General features: G+C 40.0%; 1 protein-coding gene across 8 annotated transcripts in view; it reads right to left on the bottom strand.

Annotated features, from left to right (window-relative positions):
• The window catches only part of kiaa1549la (KIAA1549-like a), an 84,436-nt gene that overhangs the window by 22,799 nt on the left and 41,759 nt on the right, over positions 1–19,878 (bottom strand). For 6 of the 8 annotated variants that reach the window (XM_058645352.1, XM_058645353.1, XM_058645355.1 and 3 more), the window contains exons 10-13: positions 17,595–17,766; positions 15,492–15,652; positions 13,877–13,912; positions 4,876–5,069 (exon numbers count right to left, since the gene is read on the bottom strand). In XM_058645352.1, coding sequence (XP_058501335.1) covers positions 4,876–5,069; positions 13,877–13,912; positions 15,492–15,652; positions 17,595–17,766 — 563 coding nt within the window. The remainder of the gene's footprint in view (positions 1–4,875; positions 5,070–13,876; positions 13,913–15,491; positions 15,653–17,594; positions 17,767–19,878) is intronic. The other 2 variants (XM_058645357.1, XM_058645359.1) reach the window with 1 other exon arrangement.

Genomic DNA, 19,878 nt, shown 5'->3' with positions numbered 1-19,878 from the left:
GGCCACAAACACCAAAATTGTAACTATTTTTTGAATAAACCACTCCATTTTTTGAATATCATGAGGTTTGAAGGCAATCTGATGAAAAACGCAAGATATATTATTTAGGAAAGGTGTAAATAGGCCAGATTAGACTGAAAACTGGAGGAAATTATACAAAAATACAACAAAAAAGTTCAATTATATAGAATTTTATATGACAAAAGTGCTTAAATAAAGTTAAGAGAAACAATGAAGTGAATAAAATGAGTAAAGCACAGCAAATCATTATATAATAGAAAAACAGCAGGAGAACTAACTATATGTTATACTTTTGTTGATTTTATTGAAAAAACTTAATATGTTGTGTATTTTAAGTCGGTTTTTATGTACATTTCATTATTTATTTTACATAGTTTTGCCTTGGCCAGGACACTCCTCGTGTTTGTGTTATTAAAGGTTGAATAAAAGTTTTTTTTAAAAAGTTTGCACATGAGCAAAGACACTGACACACGGGAAAGTGAGGCTAAATTCAGTGTCAGTGTGGAAAAGTTGTTGATTTCAGTTTTGGAGCGAGAAAACAGACTTGAGGCGCATCACTCACTCACTCACTCACTCACTCACTCACTCACTGCTCTAAACTGAGAGAATAATCACGTTCATTGTTGTTGTTTTGCTTCCCAGGTCTCACTTTAGGCTGAGATGCTGTCTCACTTTATTCAAATTAATGAATATCCCAGTGGAGGAATAATAACCTGTGGTGTCTTCTTTTTTTAAATGAATAATAAATAAACAGTGTCTTTTCCCCTGTGTTTATATAAACAGTTTAGTATAGAAGCTCTTATAATCTGTGTGACTCTGGAAGTCTCCTCTGGCTGTGGCTGCAGCCAAGTTTATAAATAAACATGTGTTTATTATATCTCGGCGACGTAAAGCACAAATAATCCCGCCTCCATGACAGGAGGAATGATGCATTTATCATTTATGACTCCGAAACCCCTGAAGGAAAGATGATGCCAGTCACTGGTGTCAACTAAAAAGGAAGTCAGCCATTTTGAATTTAGCATTTTGGAAAATCCGTACATTTTGGCAAATAACGACCATTTTAAATTTGACGTCCTTCTTGGCGATTTGCACATTTTTTTTAAATGAACAAAATCGTCTGGCTCGTATCAAAAATAAAAAATATGAGTCAATTTGTACTAAAGGCGTCAAAGATGAAAACTTATCAAAATGTATCACAGATTAAAAAGGGGTGTGGCCATGGCAACCATCGGGAATTTTGACAAACAACAACCATTCGGTGCGAAAGAGGAAGTGCCACATAACTTCGCGGTACACTGATCATCTAGAAGCCTTATAAGTGACACAAGAGACCGACACTGAACACATCGACGAGTGTTAATTTGACCCAACAGGAAGTTGGCCAATTTGAATTAGAATTTTGAATTTTGCACGTTTTCGTAAATGAACAAACTCGTCTGGGCGTGTTAATCGTACCGACATAAAAATAAGAGTCAACTTGTACTAGACACGTCAAAGATGAGAAGCTCTGAAAATGTCTTGCAGATTCAAAAGGGGGTGTGGCCGTCGGAAATTTGTCCAATAACGACCATTTCACTGAGAAACAGGAAGTGGCCTGTAACTTCGTGGTACATTGACCGATCGGCTCAAAGTTTTATATGTGACCCAAGAGACCGACACCGAACACTTCTACGAACATGAACTTCACCCAACAGGAAGTCAGCCATTTTGAATTCAGCCACCGCTTTGCTACGAAACAGGAAGTGGCCTGTAACTTTGCGGTACATTGACCGATCTGCACATGCAAACTACGTCAAGGGCATAGCGCCACCTGCTTGCAATACCTGACTTCTGTTGTATTATGTGTTATCATGTATCATATATCTAAATATATAGGCATTAACTATCGGCCCTGATTTCTAAAGAATCAGCATCAGCCGTAGAAAAGCCCACATGGGACGACCTCTACCAAAATCCCAGATTATATAAATATGGAGATTGCGATAAATCATCTCTCTAATGACGTGTTTGACAGTGAAGTTCAAACACTTAAATCAAGCGTCTGGTTATGTTTCTTGGCTCCGGCTCTGAACATGTTTCCTCTGAAGATGAATCGCTCCGTGTACATTTTCACGCCGATAATTGTCTGAACACTTTCTAATGGATTTGTCCTTTTTCTTCTTCTTCTTGTTCTTCTTCTTCTCCCTCCTGAAAGTCAATGAAGGAGCAGGATTTGGCAGCGAGGCGCCGTCTTCATCCTCGTCAGCCTCATGTTTCAAAATGAGTGGTTGAGACAAGAGGTTCGACATTCATTAGTGAGTGAGAGAAAAAAAGGACACAGATTATAAGAAATGAATTCCTTCAGACTTTCAGGTACATGTGGAATATTTTAAAATGTAAATTTCTGCATTTAAATATTTCCTTTACCTCAATTACCTCACTCATGTTTCAAAGAGCCGAGTTCCCTTACCTAAAGTTTTATTTCAACATTTGTTTGAACCTGGGTTATTTCCTTCACCTAAAGTTCGTAGTTGTCCCACTTTACTGGCGTAGCTGTTATGCGTCAGTCATACCGTGTGGAGCTGACCGTACAGCATTTCTTTACATTCAAACGTTACTTACAACAGCTTTAAATCCAGAGAAATCCAAATTTCCCATTTAAAGTAACAGACCATTTCATTTTGTGTGCCTTTTAATGACTTTTAATGTCACTGCTATAACTTCCACTCATATTAATACAGTTTTTATTGCGTCTATCGTCCGACACTTTTCTCTTCTACAAAGGTTTTAAACGTTTAATGTGCGACTGTTTAGTAAAACACACCCACACGTCCAATATATCTAATTAATATAAGAGCAGTTAAAAAAAAACACACCGGTCGTTCAGAGCGTGAACACTGAGGAAAGGTGAAACTGCTAATGCACATCATCATCATCATCATCATCATCATCATCATCATCCTCATCATCATCATCCTCACAGAAACAAAAATCTCTGGGGTCAAAGCTGCGGTAAAATTTGTTCCAAGCACTGATTCGATCCTGAATGAAAGACACAGTCGTTTACTTTAATATCCTGTGATGATTCACAGTCTCCGGCTCACATCGGTGTCACTAACCAAGTCTCAGGGAGGTGACGCGCTGTTAACGTCTCAGAATTATTGCGTTGATTATTTATTTATGCTAAAAACGCTCCGCGAGGCGTCTTTACACCTTTGTGTTCTCATTTGACCTCGACACGACACAGAGCACAAATCAGCTTCAACCAGCGTTTGTCCTTTTTCGGTAAAATATCCCGTGTGTGTTTTCTCTTCGTTGTAGAACAGCTCGTTGTTGGTCGTGGACTTATCCTCAGATCTTCGTCAATCTCTGTGAATCTGCTCACTGCTTCTCTGTGGATTAACACTGCACAAACAAAAACTTGTGTCTGGTTGTGTCGAAAAGCTCTGTCGGGTTTTTGTCGCCGACCGAAGCAGCTGCTCGACAAACTTTGTGTCTCCTCATCGTGATTGTGCTGAGGAGCGAGGAACAGCGTCTGTTACTGCGGCTCTTTTCAAGGGTGAAATAAATGTTTCCCTTTTGCAGAAATTTGAGACGGTTTAGGTGAATATGAGAATCAGAATCAGAATAGCCTGATTCTGATGCATACTGATGAATATGCATACTTTAGAGCAGAGAGCAGTTTTCCCACACATCACGTCCTCTGTCTTTAGCGTGAAAAAAGTGTTGAATCGTGAAATAAAGACAGGAGAGAACAAAACTTGCTCACAGACACAGAATTCTGTCGGGTTCTGTGTGGACGGAGATATTTCCTGAAACGATGGCGTGTTTTCTGAGGAACTTTAAAAAAAACAAACCAAAAAAAAACGTTTTGTGCCGTTTCTGTGTGTATGTGGCCTTCGTTTTCCACTTGATTGTATAGATTTTAGTTTTTCATTACCCCAGAATGAGCCTTTTATACTGTATTTATATCACAAGGTGGCCAGGGAGGACATTTTGGCTGTGGTGGGCGGTTGCTGAGTGACATAACGGAAGATGTGGTGGTAATGATGCAGTAGCCTATAGATGCGCAGTGGTGTGCGTGTGCGTGTGCGCTATGGTTGTTGCAGATCAACTGTCTCGTGAATATAGTGCATAAAAGTGTGTTTTGTATGTGGTTGTGTTTGTGCATGTTTTTAGTTTTTTTTTACTGAAGGCCCTGACTGAAACCCCACGGTACGCTACTGCATTTTTGTGCATGTGAAGAACGACAAGTCCGACTCCAGTCCGACTTTAGTCCGACTTTAGTCCGACTCAAGTCCGACTCCAGTCCGACTCCAGTCCGACTAAGCGTGTACATGCAGGAGTAATCGCATTATCCAGGTATGTTAGTCCGACTAAAATTGAGGTAGTCTTAGTCGTGTATGTAAAGTACTTTATGTATATAGCCCTATAAAAAAGTGCTTTATCAAAATAAAAGCATTACAGACACACAGCATTAAAAGCAGACTGTAAAAATAATTCCTGAAACATAAATCAAAGCATGAAAATACCAATTAAAAACACACAGAAATAAAAAGTGAACAAAAAAAACATATATATACGTATATATATATATATATACGTATATATAGTTATTTTTTTTAAGAATAAAATTCCACTCTGAATAAATATGTTTTAAGTTTGGCCCTGGTTCAGTGAAAACGTGAATGCGATTCATAGTCCGATTACTCCTGCATGTATATGCTTAGTCGGACTGGAGTCGGACGTGTTTGAAGTGTTTACACAACATTAAGAAAACCGCATTATTGTCTTAGTCTGACTTTTAACATGGATGTAAACACACTGAGTGTAACTGCAATAAAGTTCTGTCAGACAAACAAACAAACTTACCCTCCTTTGTGCACGTCGGCAGACGGAGGCCTCTTAGTGCCGGTGCCATCCTGGTGAACCTTCTTATCCAGAGACAGTGACAGCGGAGCATCTCGCACCGGCAGCCCCAGCACTAGCGTTTCCTTGGTAACAGAGACGGCGTCCTCACCCGTCCGACCCATGTGCTTCTTGGCGTAGTCGAAGCCCTGAACAGGCTGGTGTGGGGAAAAAAGGGAGACACGCGCTTTAAGGGTCGGCAACATGGTCATAAAGTTTTAGATCAATCCACTCAAGACCTGAGCTCAAGTTTTTTCAAATGCAAGGTTAAAAAATGTTGAATCATGATGACAAATCGCCCCATTGATATAGAAAATTTGGTTTGTTTTTCACTTTGCCTGTTTGGATTGATCCATCATGAGCAATTTACCCAAAAAAAAGAAAGAAAAAGTGATCAGTTAAGGGACATTAAGCACATGCAAACACAACAAAAATCCTAATAGCACTTCCATCTTTATTACAGAAGCACACGGGGCTAATGAAAGAGAGAAATAACAACAGAAGTCACTGTCATTTAAAATCCCTAACAGAATAATAAGAATAAGAATAAGCGTAAGTGATGAATCAGCCGTGATTCCAAGCAGCAAAGCAAAGCTAATGACTTTCAAATGGCATTAACAGTCTCAAACGATCAATAATACGATCAAAACTCACGACAGAGAAACACAGATATACTGTCCTTACACAGGATTACATTGATTTTATATATATATACACATATGTATATATATATATATATGTAGCCCTTAATAAAATGAGTTATTTGGCGTGAATTATGAGATCTGAGATCACAACTTTGACTTTTTCATTAAAGAAATTGAAATTGAACAAAAGCTATGTGACTTATTTTTGGTCACTTAAGTTATGATACACATTTTTTTCATTCATTTAATTTTTGGCTATTTAAAATTGACCATACTTGGGTTTTTTCTCCTTTCATTGAAAAAAATACTACTTTTATATGCTGAAAAGATAAATCTAAATGATTTAAATTCATATTACTAAAGATATATCATTTCTATCTCCGTCAGTGATTGTACTGTGTGGTCTAATTGTGTTATTGTGGTAACTGTGTGTGTTTCCCTTATGATGCAAGAAAATGTTCATCATCTTTTCATCAAATGTAAGTTTGTTGTGTGAGATTCTATTTAAATGTGAATGAGTGAAGTCTTAAACAGATGAGAGATGATGATAACTAAACCTACGTTTGAGAACCTAAACCATTACATATCAGTATTTGACAGTTTTAAAAGTCATCGTTTAAAACTAAATGGAAAATGAAGCTTGATGCACTTTGACGTCAGAGTTCTTGCCATAAAGAGACAGAAGAGAGAAAGAAAAAAGCAGAAGAAGATGGATTTTGCTAAAACCCTCAAAGGCCTGGACACGTTCTTTGTCTATCGTTAAGTGACTTCTTAATTTACAGAATCGAGAACGGGAGGAAAAAAGGAGAGAAAAAGACCCTTTTTGTTTTTAAGGTTACACAACAAAGCGAAACCCTGAATTTTTTATTTATTTTGTTGTTTTATTTGGTTCCCATCTCATCTATCTCTCTCCCTCTCTCCGTTTTCTCTATTTAAAGCGTCTCTAAAGTGGGACGCCTAATGCGTTTGATGATGCGTGCTGAATCCGGAGTGTATGTGAGGTGAGGCAGTGTGGGCATCCAGCTGACGACGCTGTTAATAATTCATCCGTCACACACACCGCAGCGTCGTCGGATTAGCGTAACAAAGACATTTAGAAATGTCTTCTTCTATTTTTCTGGCATAAACTCTGACCCTGTCGGGACCAGTCGTCCTCATGGAGACTAAAATCTGAGGAACTTTAGGACTGAGATTTGAATTGTAGTTAAAGTTAGAGTCAAGCATTAACTGGTTATGGTTGAGGTTAAGGAGAACACTTTATTTAGGCTGTCCAAATAAATGGAAGTCAATATATAGATAATGGAAAGTGCATGAATTTGATTGTATGTGAGGACCAAAAAATGTACAAACCATAGGGGGAGAGGACCTTCTTGACTGGTTCTCACACATTTAAAGGGCTTTTCAGGGGGTTAAGACCTGGATTTAGGTTTAGGGTTAGGGATAGAATTGGGTTTAGGTTAAGGGTTAGGTTAAAGGCATGGTAGGTAAGGGCCCAGGGCAGGGGTCTCAAACTTGTCTGGTCAGACGGGGTCATTGAAGTGAAAAAACGTCCAACTATATCGCAACATTCCATAATTATATCACAAAAAAAATCAATATTGGATTGAATTTGTTGTGTTTTCACTCAAACTTCGACCTGTTTGCCGTCGCCTCGCTTTACGAGCTCAACGTTGCTGCTGCCTCCATCTGTCTTGACATAACATGAATCACTTCCTGTGTGCAGTAAGGGCATGTCACCGTTATAATGAGTCATAAGGAGCAGCACTGTGTGAACTAATATGACAATGGTTTAGATGTAATAGATGTTTGTTTATATTTAAACGTTACCCAGTAGAGTTTTAAAGACCTTTTCTGGCATAAAAACACTGACCTTGTAAAGAACAGTAGTCCTCATGGAGACCAAAACCTGGTCTTAATGAGGCAGAACCTCATATTTAGGGTTAGGGTTCGACATTAACTGGTTTTGGTTAAAGTTAAAGAGACAACCCTCCACATCAATGCATGTCCTCAACAGGACAGCTGTGAGAACCTGTGTGTGTGTGTGTGTGTCAGAGAGCTATGAAGGAGGCGGTGATTTAAATGTGCCGTTCCAAAAATAACCCTCCACTCACACACAATATCCATAATGCATATGGATTATTGAGAAGCAAACATTAGAGATGGTGTCAGGGGTTAAACTGAGAGTGAACCACACACACACACACACACACACACACACACACACACACACTGGCAGTAAAAGATGCATCACTCAGTGGATGATGGGTAACGGGGCTGACACGCACGCAGACAGTATGGATTCTCACAAACCGGCAGAGCTGAGGGGCGTGACCTTGAGAGCGCTCCTGACATTTTCATACACGTTATTATTTCACTGCACGGCCTCAAGATCTGTCTCCGTCTCCTTCTTTCCACGTCTTCACCGATAACGACTTCATCTCTTCCTCCTCTCTAGTTTTCCTCGACCGTGTCCACATCTTGTGTGCACAGCTCGCTTTAATGAAGATTTCAGTGTGGACGCGACCGGATAAAGTGTCTGATTAACAAACACGGAGGCAAAGACCAGGGGTGAAGCGAGAGAGAGATAGTGATGCAGTCATATCTCTTACTCAGGAGACGCAGTGTAAAGTGAGCGAGAGCGACGGCACCATCAACATTATTCACCCTTATTTTCCTCGCTCGTGCTATCAAACAAGCTTCTCCTCTAATTTTAACTCGTAGCAACAGCCAGCAGTGGCGGCTTATGATGAGGTGCAGCAGATGGACCAGATATGCTCCATTCCCCCTGCGGCCATATTGATTTAAATTCAGCTCCAGCAGGCCGGGCAGCAGCGGTGGTGGTGGTGGTGGTGGTGGTGCACCACAGAGCCTCAAACTCTGCAAAGGGGGTTCATTTAGAAACTAAAATGAGACACAGCAGGACGGACCGGAGTTCACATCAGTATGACTGATTAACACGCTCCTGGAGCAGGACGGGACGCGATTGTAGGGACAGAAAATCTGAATATTTTAACTGATAAATTAAACTATTTCAATTAATATTAATGTGTAGATTAGGGATGTCCAGATACTATGATCCGATACCATATCAGCACAAATCATACATACTTAAATGACTTATTTTGTAGTGTGGAAATCTTAGATTAGGCTTGATCAAGTGATATTACTTAAACAGAGAACAATAGTCAGCAACAGTAGGTATGAAAAAACTGACCCATTTATTATTAACCAATGGTTACATCAATTTTAACCTTCAACATAAGAATATTGGATTTTTTGCCATGTTAATTTCATACAGTCTATGGTTAATTTCATCAAGAGGAAAGTACCAAGTGCTATAGGGGGGTGTTTTCAGATCACCGTTTCACAGGTAACGGCGTGTCTTCAGAGAACACCCCCCTTGTTTTCACTATTTTGGATTAGCCCAACCCACACGGGGTGAGTGACTCGTCCCGCAGGTAAACCCGGAGCCCGGGGACCGGCCCCACACAGAAAGCTCCTGGCATGGCTGGTTTTTGGGGTATAATTAACAAACGGAGGCTGTTGAAAGTCGACAGGTGGCGCTGGTTTATGAAATGATGTTGTTTTAGCAGCTCGCCTCAGGATGAGCTAGTGTGGTGCTAACAGCTAGCTCACGCTCACTGTGTGGCTTTGTAGCCTCTGATTTCAGAGGTTAAAGAAAAATGTTTAACCTCTGAAATATCAGTAGCACACACACACTGTTGTTGTGATCATGTGATCTACATGCATCCAACACGCAGAGTCCACGTGTTCACAACAGGCGCTGCTGGATAGAAGTGCTGGAGCGGAATGGACTGTTGTATATATCGGACACTTTAGAGGCAGTCCGATATAATCCAATACTGGTTTTTTTGGCCAATATCCTCAGTGAAGATGATCAGGATGTAAGAATAGATTAAACAGCCACAAGGGGGCGAGTCCACTGGTTTTATTACTCTCTTTGAATGGAAGCTTCTAGAGGCACATATGAGTGTGACCGACCGCTGGTATCAACGCGAACTGAGCTTATGTTCGTCATCATTTACTCCATGAATTATTTCTTTGCTTCAAGAGTTAGTTGTTTGGTCCAACAAATGTCAGAAAATGTTGACGAGTGTCTAAATGATACTGTTTTTGAATGTCTTGTTTTGTCCCAAAAAGCTAAAAAAAAATGATTCAGTTTTAATGATTTGTGTATTATATGGAGCAAAGAAACTGATGAAAGTAAAATACACAATTTGATATGCAGGAAGGCAAAACAGAAAGTAGGGATCATAACCAAAATGCAAAGTTGCTAAAGTGCATTTAAATTGCACATTGCCCTCATTTTTTTGTAAAGAATCAAACTACTTTTCTAGCAGCCCTGCCCGCTGCAGCTTTAAATGGCACTCGCTGCCATTGTAGTTTCATCGAACGGCCTAAGAATGAAAAATGAATCCCTTCCACTTTTGCTGATTCCAGCTCTGTTGTGCTCCACGTGGGGAAGTCGAGGAAAAAACACAGAGGAGGGAGCAGAAAAGGCATTTTGAAGGATGTTCCGTGGCCGGACAATGGCGCGACCAAGTGAAGTGATGTGAAGTCAAGTGAGCCGGCACTCGTGCAGAGTCACTCTTTAAAGCTTAGACACACACACGCGCGCACCTCATATAAACCAGAGTATTGATCAGCAGCTTTGGCCTGTCGCTGAGGTGACTGATGATAGTCGAGTGTGAGCTGGAGGCAGAGCAGATCTCACACACACACACACACACACACACACACACACACAAACTGCATTCATCCTCTGTAAATTGAGGGTGAATGTTGGAGAATGTCCACTACAGGGACAAAAGTATTGGAACCAACACATACTGTAATGACATATTCAAATACATATACAGCACTTTAACCCTTAAACACCTAAGCTTCAAAATGTCCGTCTAGACTTTTTTTTGCTTATTTTAACCATAAAAAGGTCAGGAAATGTGCTTTTGTCCATTTGTCCAGAATAACTTTCCATAACTGGCAGTAATTTACAATTTACTGCATGTTAAAATAGTGTATTAACAAGTTGAAATGAAGAAAAAAAAAAGGTTAATTTAGAAAAAACACTGTAGTGTTGAACAGTATAAAACATATTTAAAATAACTTTTGAGTGTCTGAATGTTCAAAAACAGGCCAAAAAAATGGAAACTATGTACAGGCGTTCCTCCAAATCTCTGCTCTCCGTTGACAAAGACACTGATTCGCCAGCTTCCTGCAACAACGCAAGTGAAATTAGCATAATAACCACACGTTTGCTTTAACGTGCAACTTCTCAGCTTTCAGAAACTGTTGGAATCTTTATAGCACAAACTGTCGCGTAATTACGGTAATGCAAAGTGTGCTCCCGCGCAAACGTGTCATCTGCAACACGCTCGGTGTTAAAGGGTGTTATGGAGATGATCCCCCTTTTGCAGCTAGGTTCAACTCTTCAACAGTTTCAGCTCTTCTTGGAAGACTTTCCCTTAAGATTTTGAAGTGTTTCTATGGTGGATTTGTGTCCATTCATTCTGTAAGAGCATTGATGAGGTCAGGCACTGATTGTGAGGCCTGGCTCACAATCTCTGTTCCTGTTCCGGAAACCAGATTCTGGCGCATTTGGTCTTCAATCTGCATAGGGCAAATGTCACCCCTCTTCATTGAGCTCCACTGGCTACCCTTTGGCCACCCGCATCAAATTCAAATCACTTGTTACAGGCTGTGACTTGTGTTTGTGGAGCTGTGGGTGTGTAAGTCGGGTGTTGGCCCCGGCACAAGACAATCCTTTGATTGGTGTCGGAATGACCTACCGAGCGCTGCCAGAACAGGTCCCTGTCTATGTTCAAGAAGCTTTTGAAGACCCAGCTCTTCCAAGAGCATCTTCTGTTTTGCACTGACCTTACCCCCACCCCTGCATGATCTCCTTCTGCACTTGGATCCACTTCTGCACTCTGACCCTCTGTCAGTCCACTGTTCCTAACTAGTGGATTTCTTTCCAAGACCTCTTCTATGAAGCTTATTCCTCTTGTAAGTCGCTTTGGATAAAAGCTAAATGCTTAAATGTTAAAATCCCAAAGGTGCTAAATCATGGGGTTGAGGTCAAGGCAGGTTCTTCCACACCAAACTCAAAGTCAAACCATGTCTTTATAATCCTTGCTTTGTGCACAAGGGCACTATCATGTTGAAATAGAAAAGGGCCTTCCTCAAACTGTTTGGAAGCATAGCATTGTACAAAAGGCTGATTGAAACACCTTAATTCAATACTTTTGTCCAAATAGTGTATGTAGTGATTTGCATATGGGCATCCAAGAATTAGGTCAAGACAAACTTAGACAAACAACAAAAATAATGTTTGTACAATATTGAAGTTATTTTGTTCATACATGCCACAGCTCAGGGTTTGGGAGTGAGTAAAAACAATAAACACCGCTGTGCATATGAGCAGTAATCGCAGCCTCACGGCACAACTTGTGTGGTCACATATTTAAGAACTCTTTAATATTTAATTCCCCCTCGTAAAATACAATACAAGTATCATTAAATGTTTACATACAGTTGTGAAAACAAACAGGATCTCAGAGCCTGGAAGCTGAAATGCTAATTCTAAGTATAATGTGGTGCAGAAAAGTAGGAACTACATACAGTGAGAGATCATTTATGTGCATTAGAGCATAGATACTTGATGCACTGGTATAAGTGTATAATTACTTAAAAATGATAAGACTTTTATATGAGGAGGAAGAAGAACGCAAAGTTCCAGCAATGTCTGGTCTAGAACTGTGGTGGACATGGTGCAATATTATATGCCACAACCTTAAAATTCACCTCACATTGGTTGATCCCTCAAAATCTAAATAATCTGAGAGGCTTTAGGTGTTTTATACTGTACAATATAACTCAAAAATGTTGTATGTGATACAACATACAACATAGACCAGTCATCTTCAGTGCCTGGAGCTAGTCCTAACTCGGCTGCTCGCCTTCTGACTAGTAAGAAGTTGTTGGTTTTCAAAGCTTTTAATAGACTGGCACGTCTGGTCTCATCAGGTCAACTAACCAGATGCTCTTAGACGACTCGGCTAAAATTCAGGGCGATCAGGCCTTTTTCTTCAGCTGCCCCCAAGTAATGGAACACTTTTATCCCTTCAAATTAAGTCTGGAATGTGGAACCATGATGGAGAACTTCAAACTGTTGAGGACAGTATTGCACCTTAGCCTGTCGGAAATTAATAGAAAAAGAAGAACTCACTTTGCGTTTCCAACATGTTGCAGTTTGGTTTGGTACAGTGTGGTAGCGTTTGGAACGGTAAAGCCTTCGGTCGGGCTAGCATTTCGACTGAGAACAGTAACTTTACTCGGAGGACAGGGTGTGGGCCGTCACGTTATGCTTTGCGTGACATCGTAACGTAATGAGAATAGACTGCGGGCGTTCACTTCGACTTCCATGGGGATATTTAAGCCCAATCACGAGGGCGGTGACATTTTTTCTGTCGCTCAATGAGCTGACTTTCGTGGATGGAGCTTGTCTAGCTCCACCCGGACCGCACATACAATTTTACTCTGGTACCCCAAGAAAAGAGTGGTGAAAACGGAATGGTTAGGGCCAGTTGTACTATTTCTAATGATGAATGAATGAAGATCCACCTCTTCTCTGTCATGTTATTTGCTGGGTTTTATGTTATTGTTGTACCTTGTCAACCCAGGGTGTTTTAAAATGTGCTATAAAAATAAAGTTGACTTGACTTGACGTTTGGTGAGATAGGGTTTCCACTGCTGCTCTGCTTCTGGTTCATTTACATAATCCAGTAAAACCCATCATATGAAACAGAACTGGGTTATAGTGGGTGGGGGGGGTGCTGGTCTCTCCGTGTTGTCTCAGAGGATAATACGAGCTGCACTGGCGGAAGAGTCGGTCTGAGCTGAGTCACTTTTTTATGGATTCTACAAAAATAAAAATAGATTGGTTTGGTTTGCCTTGTCTCAAGCTTCCTTCCCGTTACTCATGCTCATGAGCACAAATTACAAAAACGACTTCCTCTGTCTGGAATTGAACTGGTTTTCACGTGTATCACCAACCAGCCACTCCTTGTTAATTTAGTCCAATCGGCTCGAACGAGAAAATTCAGTTCATCACTGTCCCCCTCCTCCTTCTTTGCACTATTGATCTCACATGGCCCATGAGGATGAAGGACAAAGAGACAGCACAGAAGCCACATGCAAACAACCCAGCAACAACAACGGAAAAAAAACAATGGCAGCACGTACACCAAAAACCAGCCAACAATGCAGCTAATCCACCCAACCAGTGTGTGAGTGAATACCTGGTGGTGGTAACTGCCTTCCCTTCGGTATGACGTCTAAACAGAGGGCAGGGGGCAAGGTCAGGATAGGTTAATTTAGAATAGAACAATATTAAATTGTTGTGTCCATCACCCCTCAATAACAAAATCACATTGACATTGGACCGCTGAGATCTGGGAGCCATTTTTTATAAAGTCTGACAAGGAAAAATTGGATTTTAATCTATACTTTAGAATCAAGACAAGGGGAAAAAAAGGATAAATAGTATTTTTAAGGCTCTGAGCCCCTAAAGAGCCACAGGGACAATATTTGTAAGAAGGAACAATTCATTTTTTTCTTTTTTTTTACTTTTCATTGGACTGTTTCTTTTAACACAGCCCAAGGGAAAAGCCATTTTTGTGCAACCGCTGTGGTAACACACAACAAAATGATTACATTCACTTTTAGTTTCTCCTTCAGAAAATTCATCCGTTTGTACCTTTTGCCCTGTCAGACTTTGTTGTCTCATTTTCCTAAATCTAAGCATGTTTTCAGAATCAATAGGACTTTTTACAAGCTTTTTATAGACCTCACAGAATCACAATGCACCAATTTATCAGCTGATTCAGACAATATTCTCCTTAAAAAACACTTTATTTGAATAAAAACGATCTTTTGTTTGTGGTTTGAATTTAGTATCAAAAGTAATGTCTTCAAATGAACTGATGTTGAGTGAATGCTCGGGTTGTTAAAGGGCCAACATCGCCCTGAGCCATGTCCGTTCATCTCGGGCCGATTAGCCTTCGCGGCGCTCGGGATTAGCAGTGATCATGCACCGTTGGCCGATAAAGATAACAAATGAGTAAGGCTCCGCACAGATGGCATTCAATTTTCTGACCTGAAGGAACTTTAACACGATTGATTTGATGTGTCACATGTTCAGGACCGCGTACGTAATGGTGGCTGAAATCCCACAGTAGATTTCATTCTTTGGAGATGCTGTTAACGCAGTTGTCTCCTTTTTCGTTTGAAAACTCTGGGGCTGCGCTTTAGTCTGGACGGCTGTTTCTCGTTGGTCATACTGTCTGAAACTTAGCGGACAACTGTAGAGGAAACAGCTTCCTGTTCACAATAGCATACATGTGATATACATGTTTAGGTGTAACTCTATGGATGCAGATCACTTCTGATGCAGAGCTGAAAACACTATGCCACTACGCCATTTTTTAAAAGAAAACATATTAGTATGGATGTACTGTAGCCTTATTATTAAAAATCGGCAGATGATTTTGGAGAAATTTAAAGACTACATCCATGATAAGTTTTTTTTACATCTCACTTTCAATTTTTGCTATATTTACAACTCAAATCCACACTAAATGGCCCGTGTTTAAGTTTGAAAGCTGAATGGCATGTGTTTTGTAAGGACAGGCAGAGGGAGGTTGTTTTTTCCTCCCCATTTTGAGACCATTTCTGTCCACATGACTACCAATTTAGAAATGTCTCCATCCAAACAAGAATAAGAACATCTTTCCATTACAGTGCCCCCTTGTGTTCAGTCCTTCCTGTTCACACTGGCAGGTGTGTGATCACAGACGGACATTACTTCTGACGTTAGTGTGGACGTTGCCAGCGTGTGAGTTGAGTGACTTTTACCTTGGAGCGCGTTTTGAAGGACCTGAAGGCGCCAGTTTTGAAGATGACCCTATTCCTCTTGCACACAATGAAAGCCACCATGCCGATCACCACCATCAACAGGAAGAGAGGTGTGAGGACAGCCATGATCCACAGGTTGCTGGGCGGCGTCTTTACCACAGCTACAAACAGAAATACAAACAAAATATTATTCATACATTTCCAACTGATATTTTCAACACTTGTGCACAATGACAGGGATAGTTTTGACAAAATAAACAAGATATAACATGTTAATTAAAGTGTTTGTGTATGTTTGGATGGATTAACTGTTTGTTTTCTGTTCTCAAATGAGTAAGACTAACCATTAACCATAGATTGGTTTGAATCCTATTTAATCTAATTCCAACAATAAAACACAGTATTTCCAATGATTCAAAACCAATTTTTAAAGGTGACAAACCATCATAACCCAATTCCCAATACAAATTGTCATTTCTGTAATGCCTACTACTGTTTAAAAAGTAAATTTTAAGAGATATATTTGTGCTACTTCTTTTTATTCATGCATTAATTGAAAAAAAGGTTAAAAAAAACTGGAGTTTTATTCAGCAACTGCTCTAATATAAAAACCATGATAAACTAGAGAAAGTGAAAGGCGAAAGATGGCTTTTTTCAGCGTCTCCGTCACAGTTTTGTCAAATGGATGTGTTTGTTTTTCATTATAAGGTCTAATGCAGTTTCTTTCCACTGTGCACATACAAGGTGAACTAAATGAATTTTACAAGAACGCTGTGTTCGGTTTCTGTGCCTGAGTGCTGTGTGGTGGATCTGTGAAGGACGATGCTAGGGTTGTTTGGATCCCTCCACTTTTGTAATTACAGATTCTGAGGACATGTGAGGGACAAATGGGGACAAAGAAGGAACATTTTGTTTCCTCCACCAACCTTCAGTAAGAAAATCCAGCTGCACGAGATAATTTACTCCCAAAAAAAGCAACAAAGACAAAAAACAAATGCAGCCACAAATGTCTCAACAATGTGGAAACATAATCTTTGCCTTTGGAAATTGTGTATTTGAATTCCAGAGCTTTTATTGGATGCACAGGGCATTATGGAAATTTATGGAAATTTATGGAAAACCCAACTGCTTAAGAATGTCACTGTAAGCCAAGACAGCTACGCTTCACTTCAGCAGATAAACCCTAAAGAGTAGTTAAACTGGGAGCATTCGCTGACAGCGTGGTGCGTGTGTGTATTATGGCCGTTGAATAAGAAATGTGCCATGTGAACTGACTGTTCATCTATAATATCCACGTACACAAAGTATGTTAAAAGACAGATGTTTAAAATGGGGAAAATGTGTAAATATTTCAGTAAATATGCACAAAAAAAGCTAGCTTAACTTATTTTAGTGTAGCTTAGCCTAGTTTAGCAGAAAGGCAAGAATTACCAGAGAGCAGCTAGCCTGCTGTAGCTGAAGCTAACAAAAAATCCACCTGCTTGCACCTCAACAGCTAACTAATTATTACTTACACAAACCCACAGTGTAAAGAAAAGTTAAATAAGTGAGTAAATGTGCAAAAAAAACATTTAAAATATCACCAACTGCTAGCTTAACTTGTCTTGGGTTAGCTTAGTCTAGCAGCAAGGCAAGACGTAACAGAGAGCAGCTAGCCTGCTCAAGCTGAAGCTAACAACAATCCACCTGCTAGCTCAGTAGCTAACTAATTATTAGTTACACAAACCAAAAGGGTAAAGAAAAGTTAACTAAGTCATGTGTTGACTTCTGTTATTTTAAACCATAATGTTAAGTAAAGACACAGAGAGTGGTGTAGCGAGGTGCTAATGGTACTAGCTGAGCACAGACAGATATGGCTTTTCTGACATTTTACCGACCAAATCGATTAATCGACAAAATATTGAATAATTGATTATGAAAATTATCAGTAGTACTGTGAACCTATGTATGTATTTATCCCTAATTAAGAAATGCAAATAAAACCAGAATTTAATATATTTTTCCAGTTTTAAAAATCATACAAACCACGTGTCTCTCTCACAAGTAAGATAATGCTAATAAGCACAGCAGGACAGTGGTACAGGAGGAGAATGAGAAGCTTACGTTCAGCCTGCACTTGTACGAAGTATCCCAGAGTCAAAGCCATGGTCTGGGAGTCCAGACTGCTGAGAGTCTTGGCAGCCATGGTCCCGGAGACTGGCGCTCCGTTCAGCTGGACGTAGTACGTCATCTCTGCCGGGTTCTTGGGACCAGGTAGCCGGCGCATGCTCACCATCTGGGAGAAAAGTTTCATAAAAATACAAATGATCACAGTCTGTAAGTTTTAGTGACTTTTGTTGTTGATGATGTTATTATTCGACGTCTGTTTGGTCTTGTTGATGTAACATTTTTGTATAGCTGTGTTCATTCATCTGAAAACTTAGGGAGTTAGGGAGCGTGAGAGTGTATAGAGCAGCAGAGCATGGGGGGAAAGAAGGGTTTATCCCATTCAATTTTCTTTTGGCAGGAGAATTCATTTCCCCAAACTTTAATCATAATCATGGTGAATGTTTGAGTCTAATGTAATAACATTTTCTATGGTCATTCTTAATAAAAAAACATTCATTTTTGAGTCCAAGTGAACATTTGCACCAAGTTTGAAAGGACCTTCTGCAGGTGTCACAAGGTCAGAGCTAACCTAACGTTTGACCCTCCGCCTCCTCTTCATCTGTGAGTTTAAGTTTATGTTTTAATTAAATTTGAAGATGTTCCTTGATGGCGTTTCTTTTGTGATGTTGTTCAATTCAATTTCAATGACATTTTATTTGGATGGCGCCAATTCATAACATTTACATGGTAAATTCAGGGAACATGTTGATTTTTGTTGAATGTCTAAAGAACTATTCTGAATTTATTTGGTAAAAGAAACTTTTAGAGTTCAGCGCGAGATATTCATGGACGCATAAAACACAACGTCCTTTATCTCTTTTCAAAAACTAACATTTAAAATTCCCTGCTCTATCTGCAGTTGCCCCGCGATCAAAAAACTCAGAATTGGCTCAATTGCTTTGATCGCGACAGTGAGCAATTTGCCGCGCTCGGGGGAAGACGCTCAAGGAAAACTTGAGTCACTTGAAATCTCAATTTCCCCTTCATCATACTTCAAACATCTTATTTCAATTTGGCAAACGCATCACTCGATTTAATCAAGTCTGCTAATTTGATTTTGTCATAAAAAGAAGGGACGTGTGTTATTAAATGGCTGGATGATTTCTAGTCTGCAGGCGAGCCCCCCCCCCCCTCTCTTCCAGCTCTGCAGAACATAAAACTGGTCATCTGTGACTTCCTATTAAACTCTGTGTGAGTGTGAACGCCGTAAATCCCGAGGAAGAAGTAAATGTTTGTCTTAATTTAAACAATATGAGAGGTCGCACATGGGGGGGGAAATAATAAAAGACACACACACAAGATGTTACTTGTCTACCTCTGACCTTTTGACCCCTTTGCTGCTGTTGAATTACCCCAGTGTGCGATCAGTTAAGTCTAATCTAATGGCCCTTTTCCACCTATGGTCCCAGTTCGCACGGCACTGCACGGTTTAGCTTGGTTTTCCACTACAAAAATCGTTTTTTACAAAAAACGATTTTGCAAAAAACAAAAAAACAAACAAAAAACTTGTTCCATGGATGTAAACTTTTCCCAGGAAATACTCGACAATGGTATTTTGGCCACACATAAAAATTGAACAGTACTATGATTACGACTGATTTAATGTGACACAAACATGGCAAAAGTGCAATTAACAGCGTTTATAAAGGGGGCAGCCATCTAGTGAGGTTGGTCCGATTTTCCTGAGACGAAAATTCCACTTGATTTTTCCGACTACGACTAGAAAACTCACTGAAAACTCACCTTGACAAAAAACCTCATTTAATAAAATCTACGCCGGCATAAGGCTAACCCTAACCCTACGCTATCTTAAAGGTCCACTGTGTGAGAATTAGTGACATCTACTGGTGAGGCTGCAGATTACAGCGAACAATGGACTCCTCTGTTTTTTCACCTCCCCTTCCCTAAACATATCAGACAACTACAGTGGCCTTCACTTCTGTATCTTCTGTCAGTTTACGCACTAATCTTACCTAGGAATAATCTCTGACCTGAGATTAAACCATTAACCCTTCTGTTACCAATCCTGTTGCGTACATCTCATTACTGTAACTCCTAGACCGTTTGGATACTAGAAAGCAGAGAAATATTAATAACTGTCATTACGGTAGAACCTCAGGACTTCTGTGACGTCAGCTTCTCAGTACCGTGATTCCTAAACGGTTGAATAACTGCCAGATATGGAAAGTTGAAAGCTATCTTGGGAATAAGGAAGCAGAAGAACTCACTCATTGACACA

The sequence above is a fragment of the Solea solea genome, chromosome 12, assembly GCF_958295425.1.
Source record: "Solea solea chromosome 12, fSolSol10.1, whole genome shotgun sequence".
Classification (NCBI taxonomy): domain Eukaryota; kingdom Metazoa; phylum Chordata; class Actinopteri; order Pleuronectiformes; family Soleidae; genus Solea; species Solea solea.
Note: the sequence above shows the minus strand (reverse complement) of the source record. Positions and strands in the feature narration are given on the sequence as shown.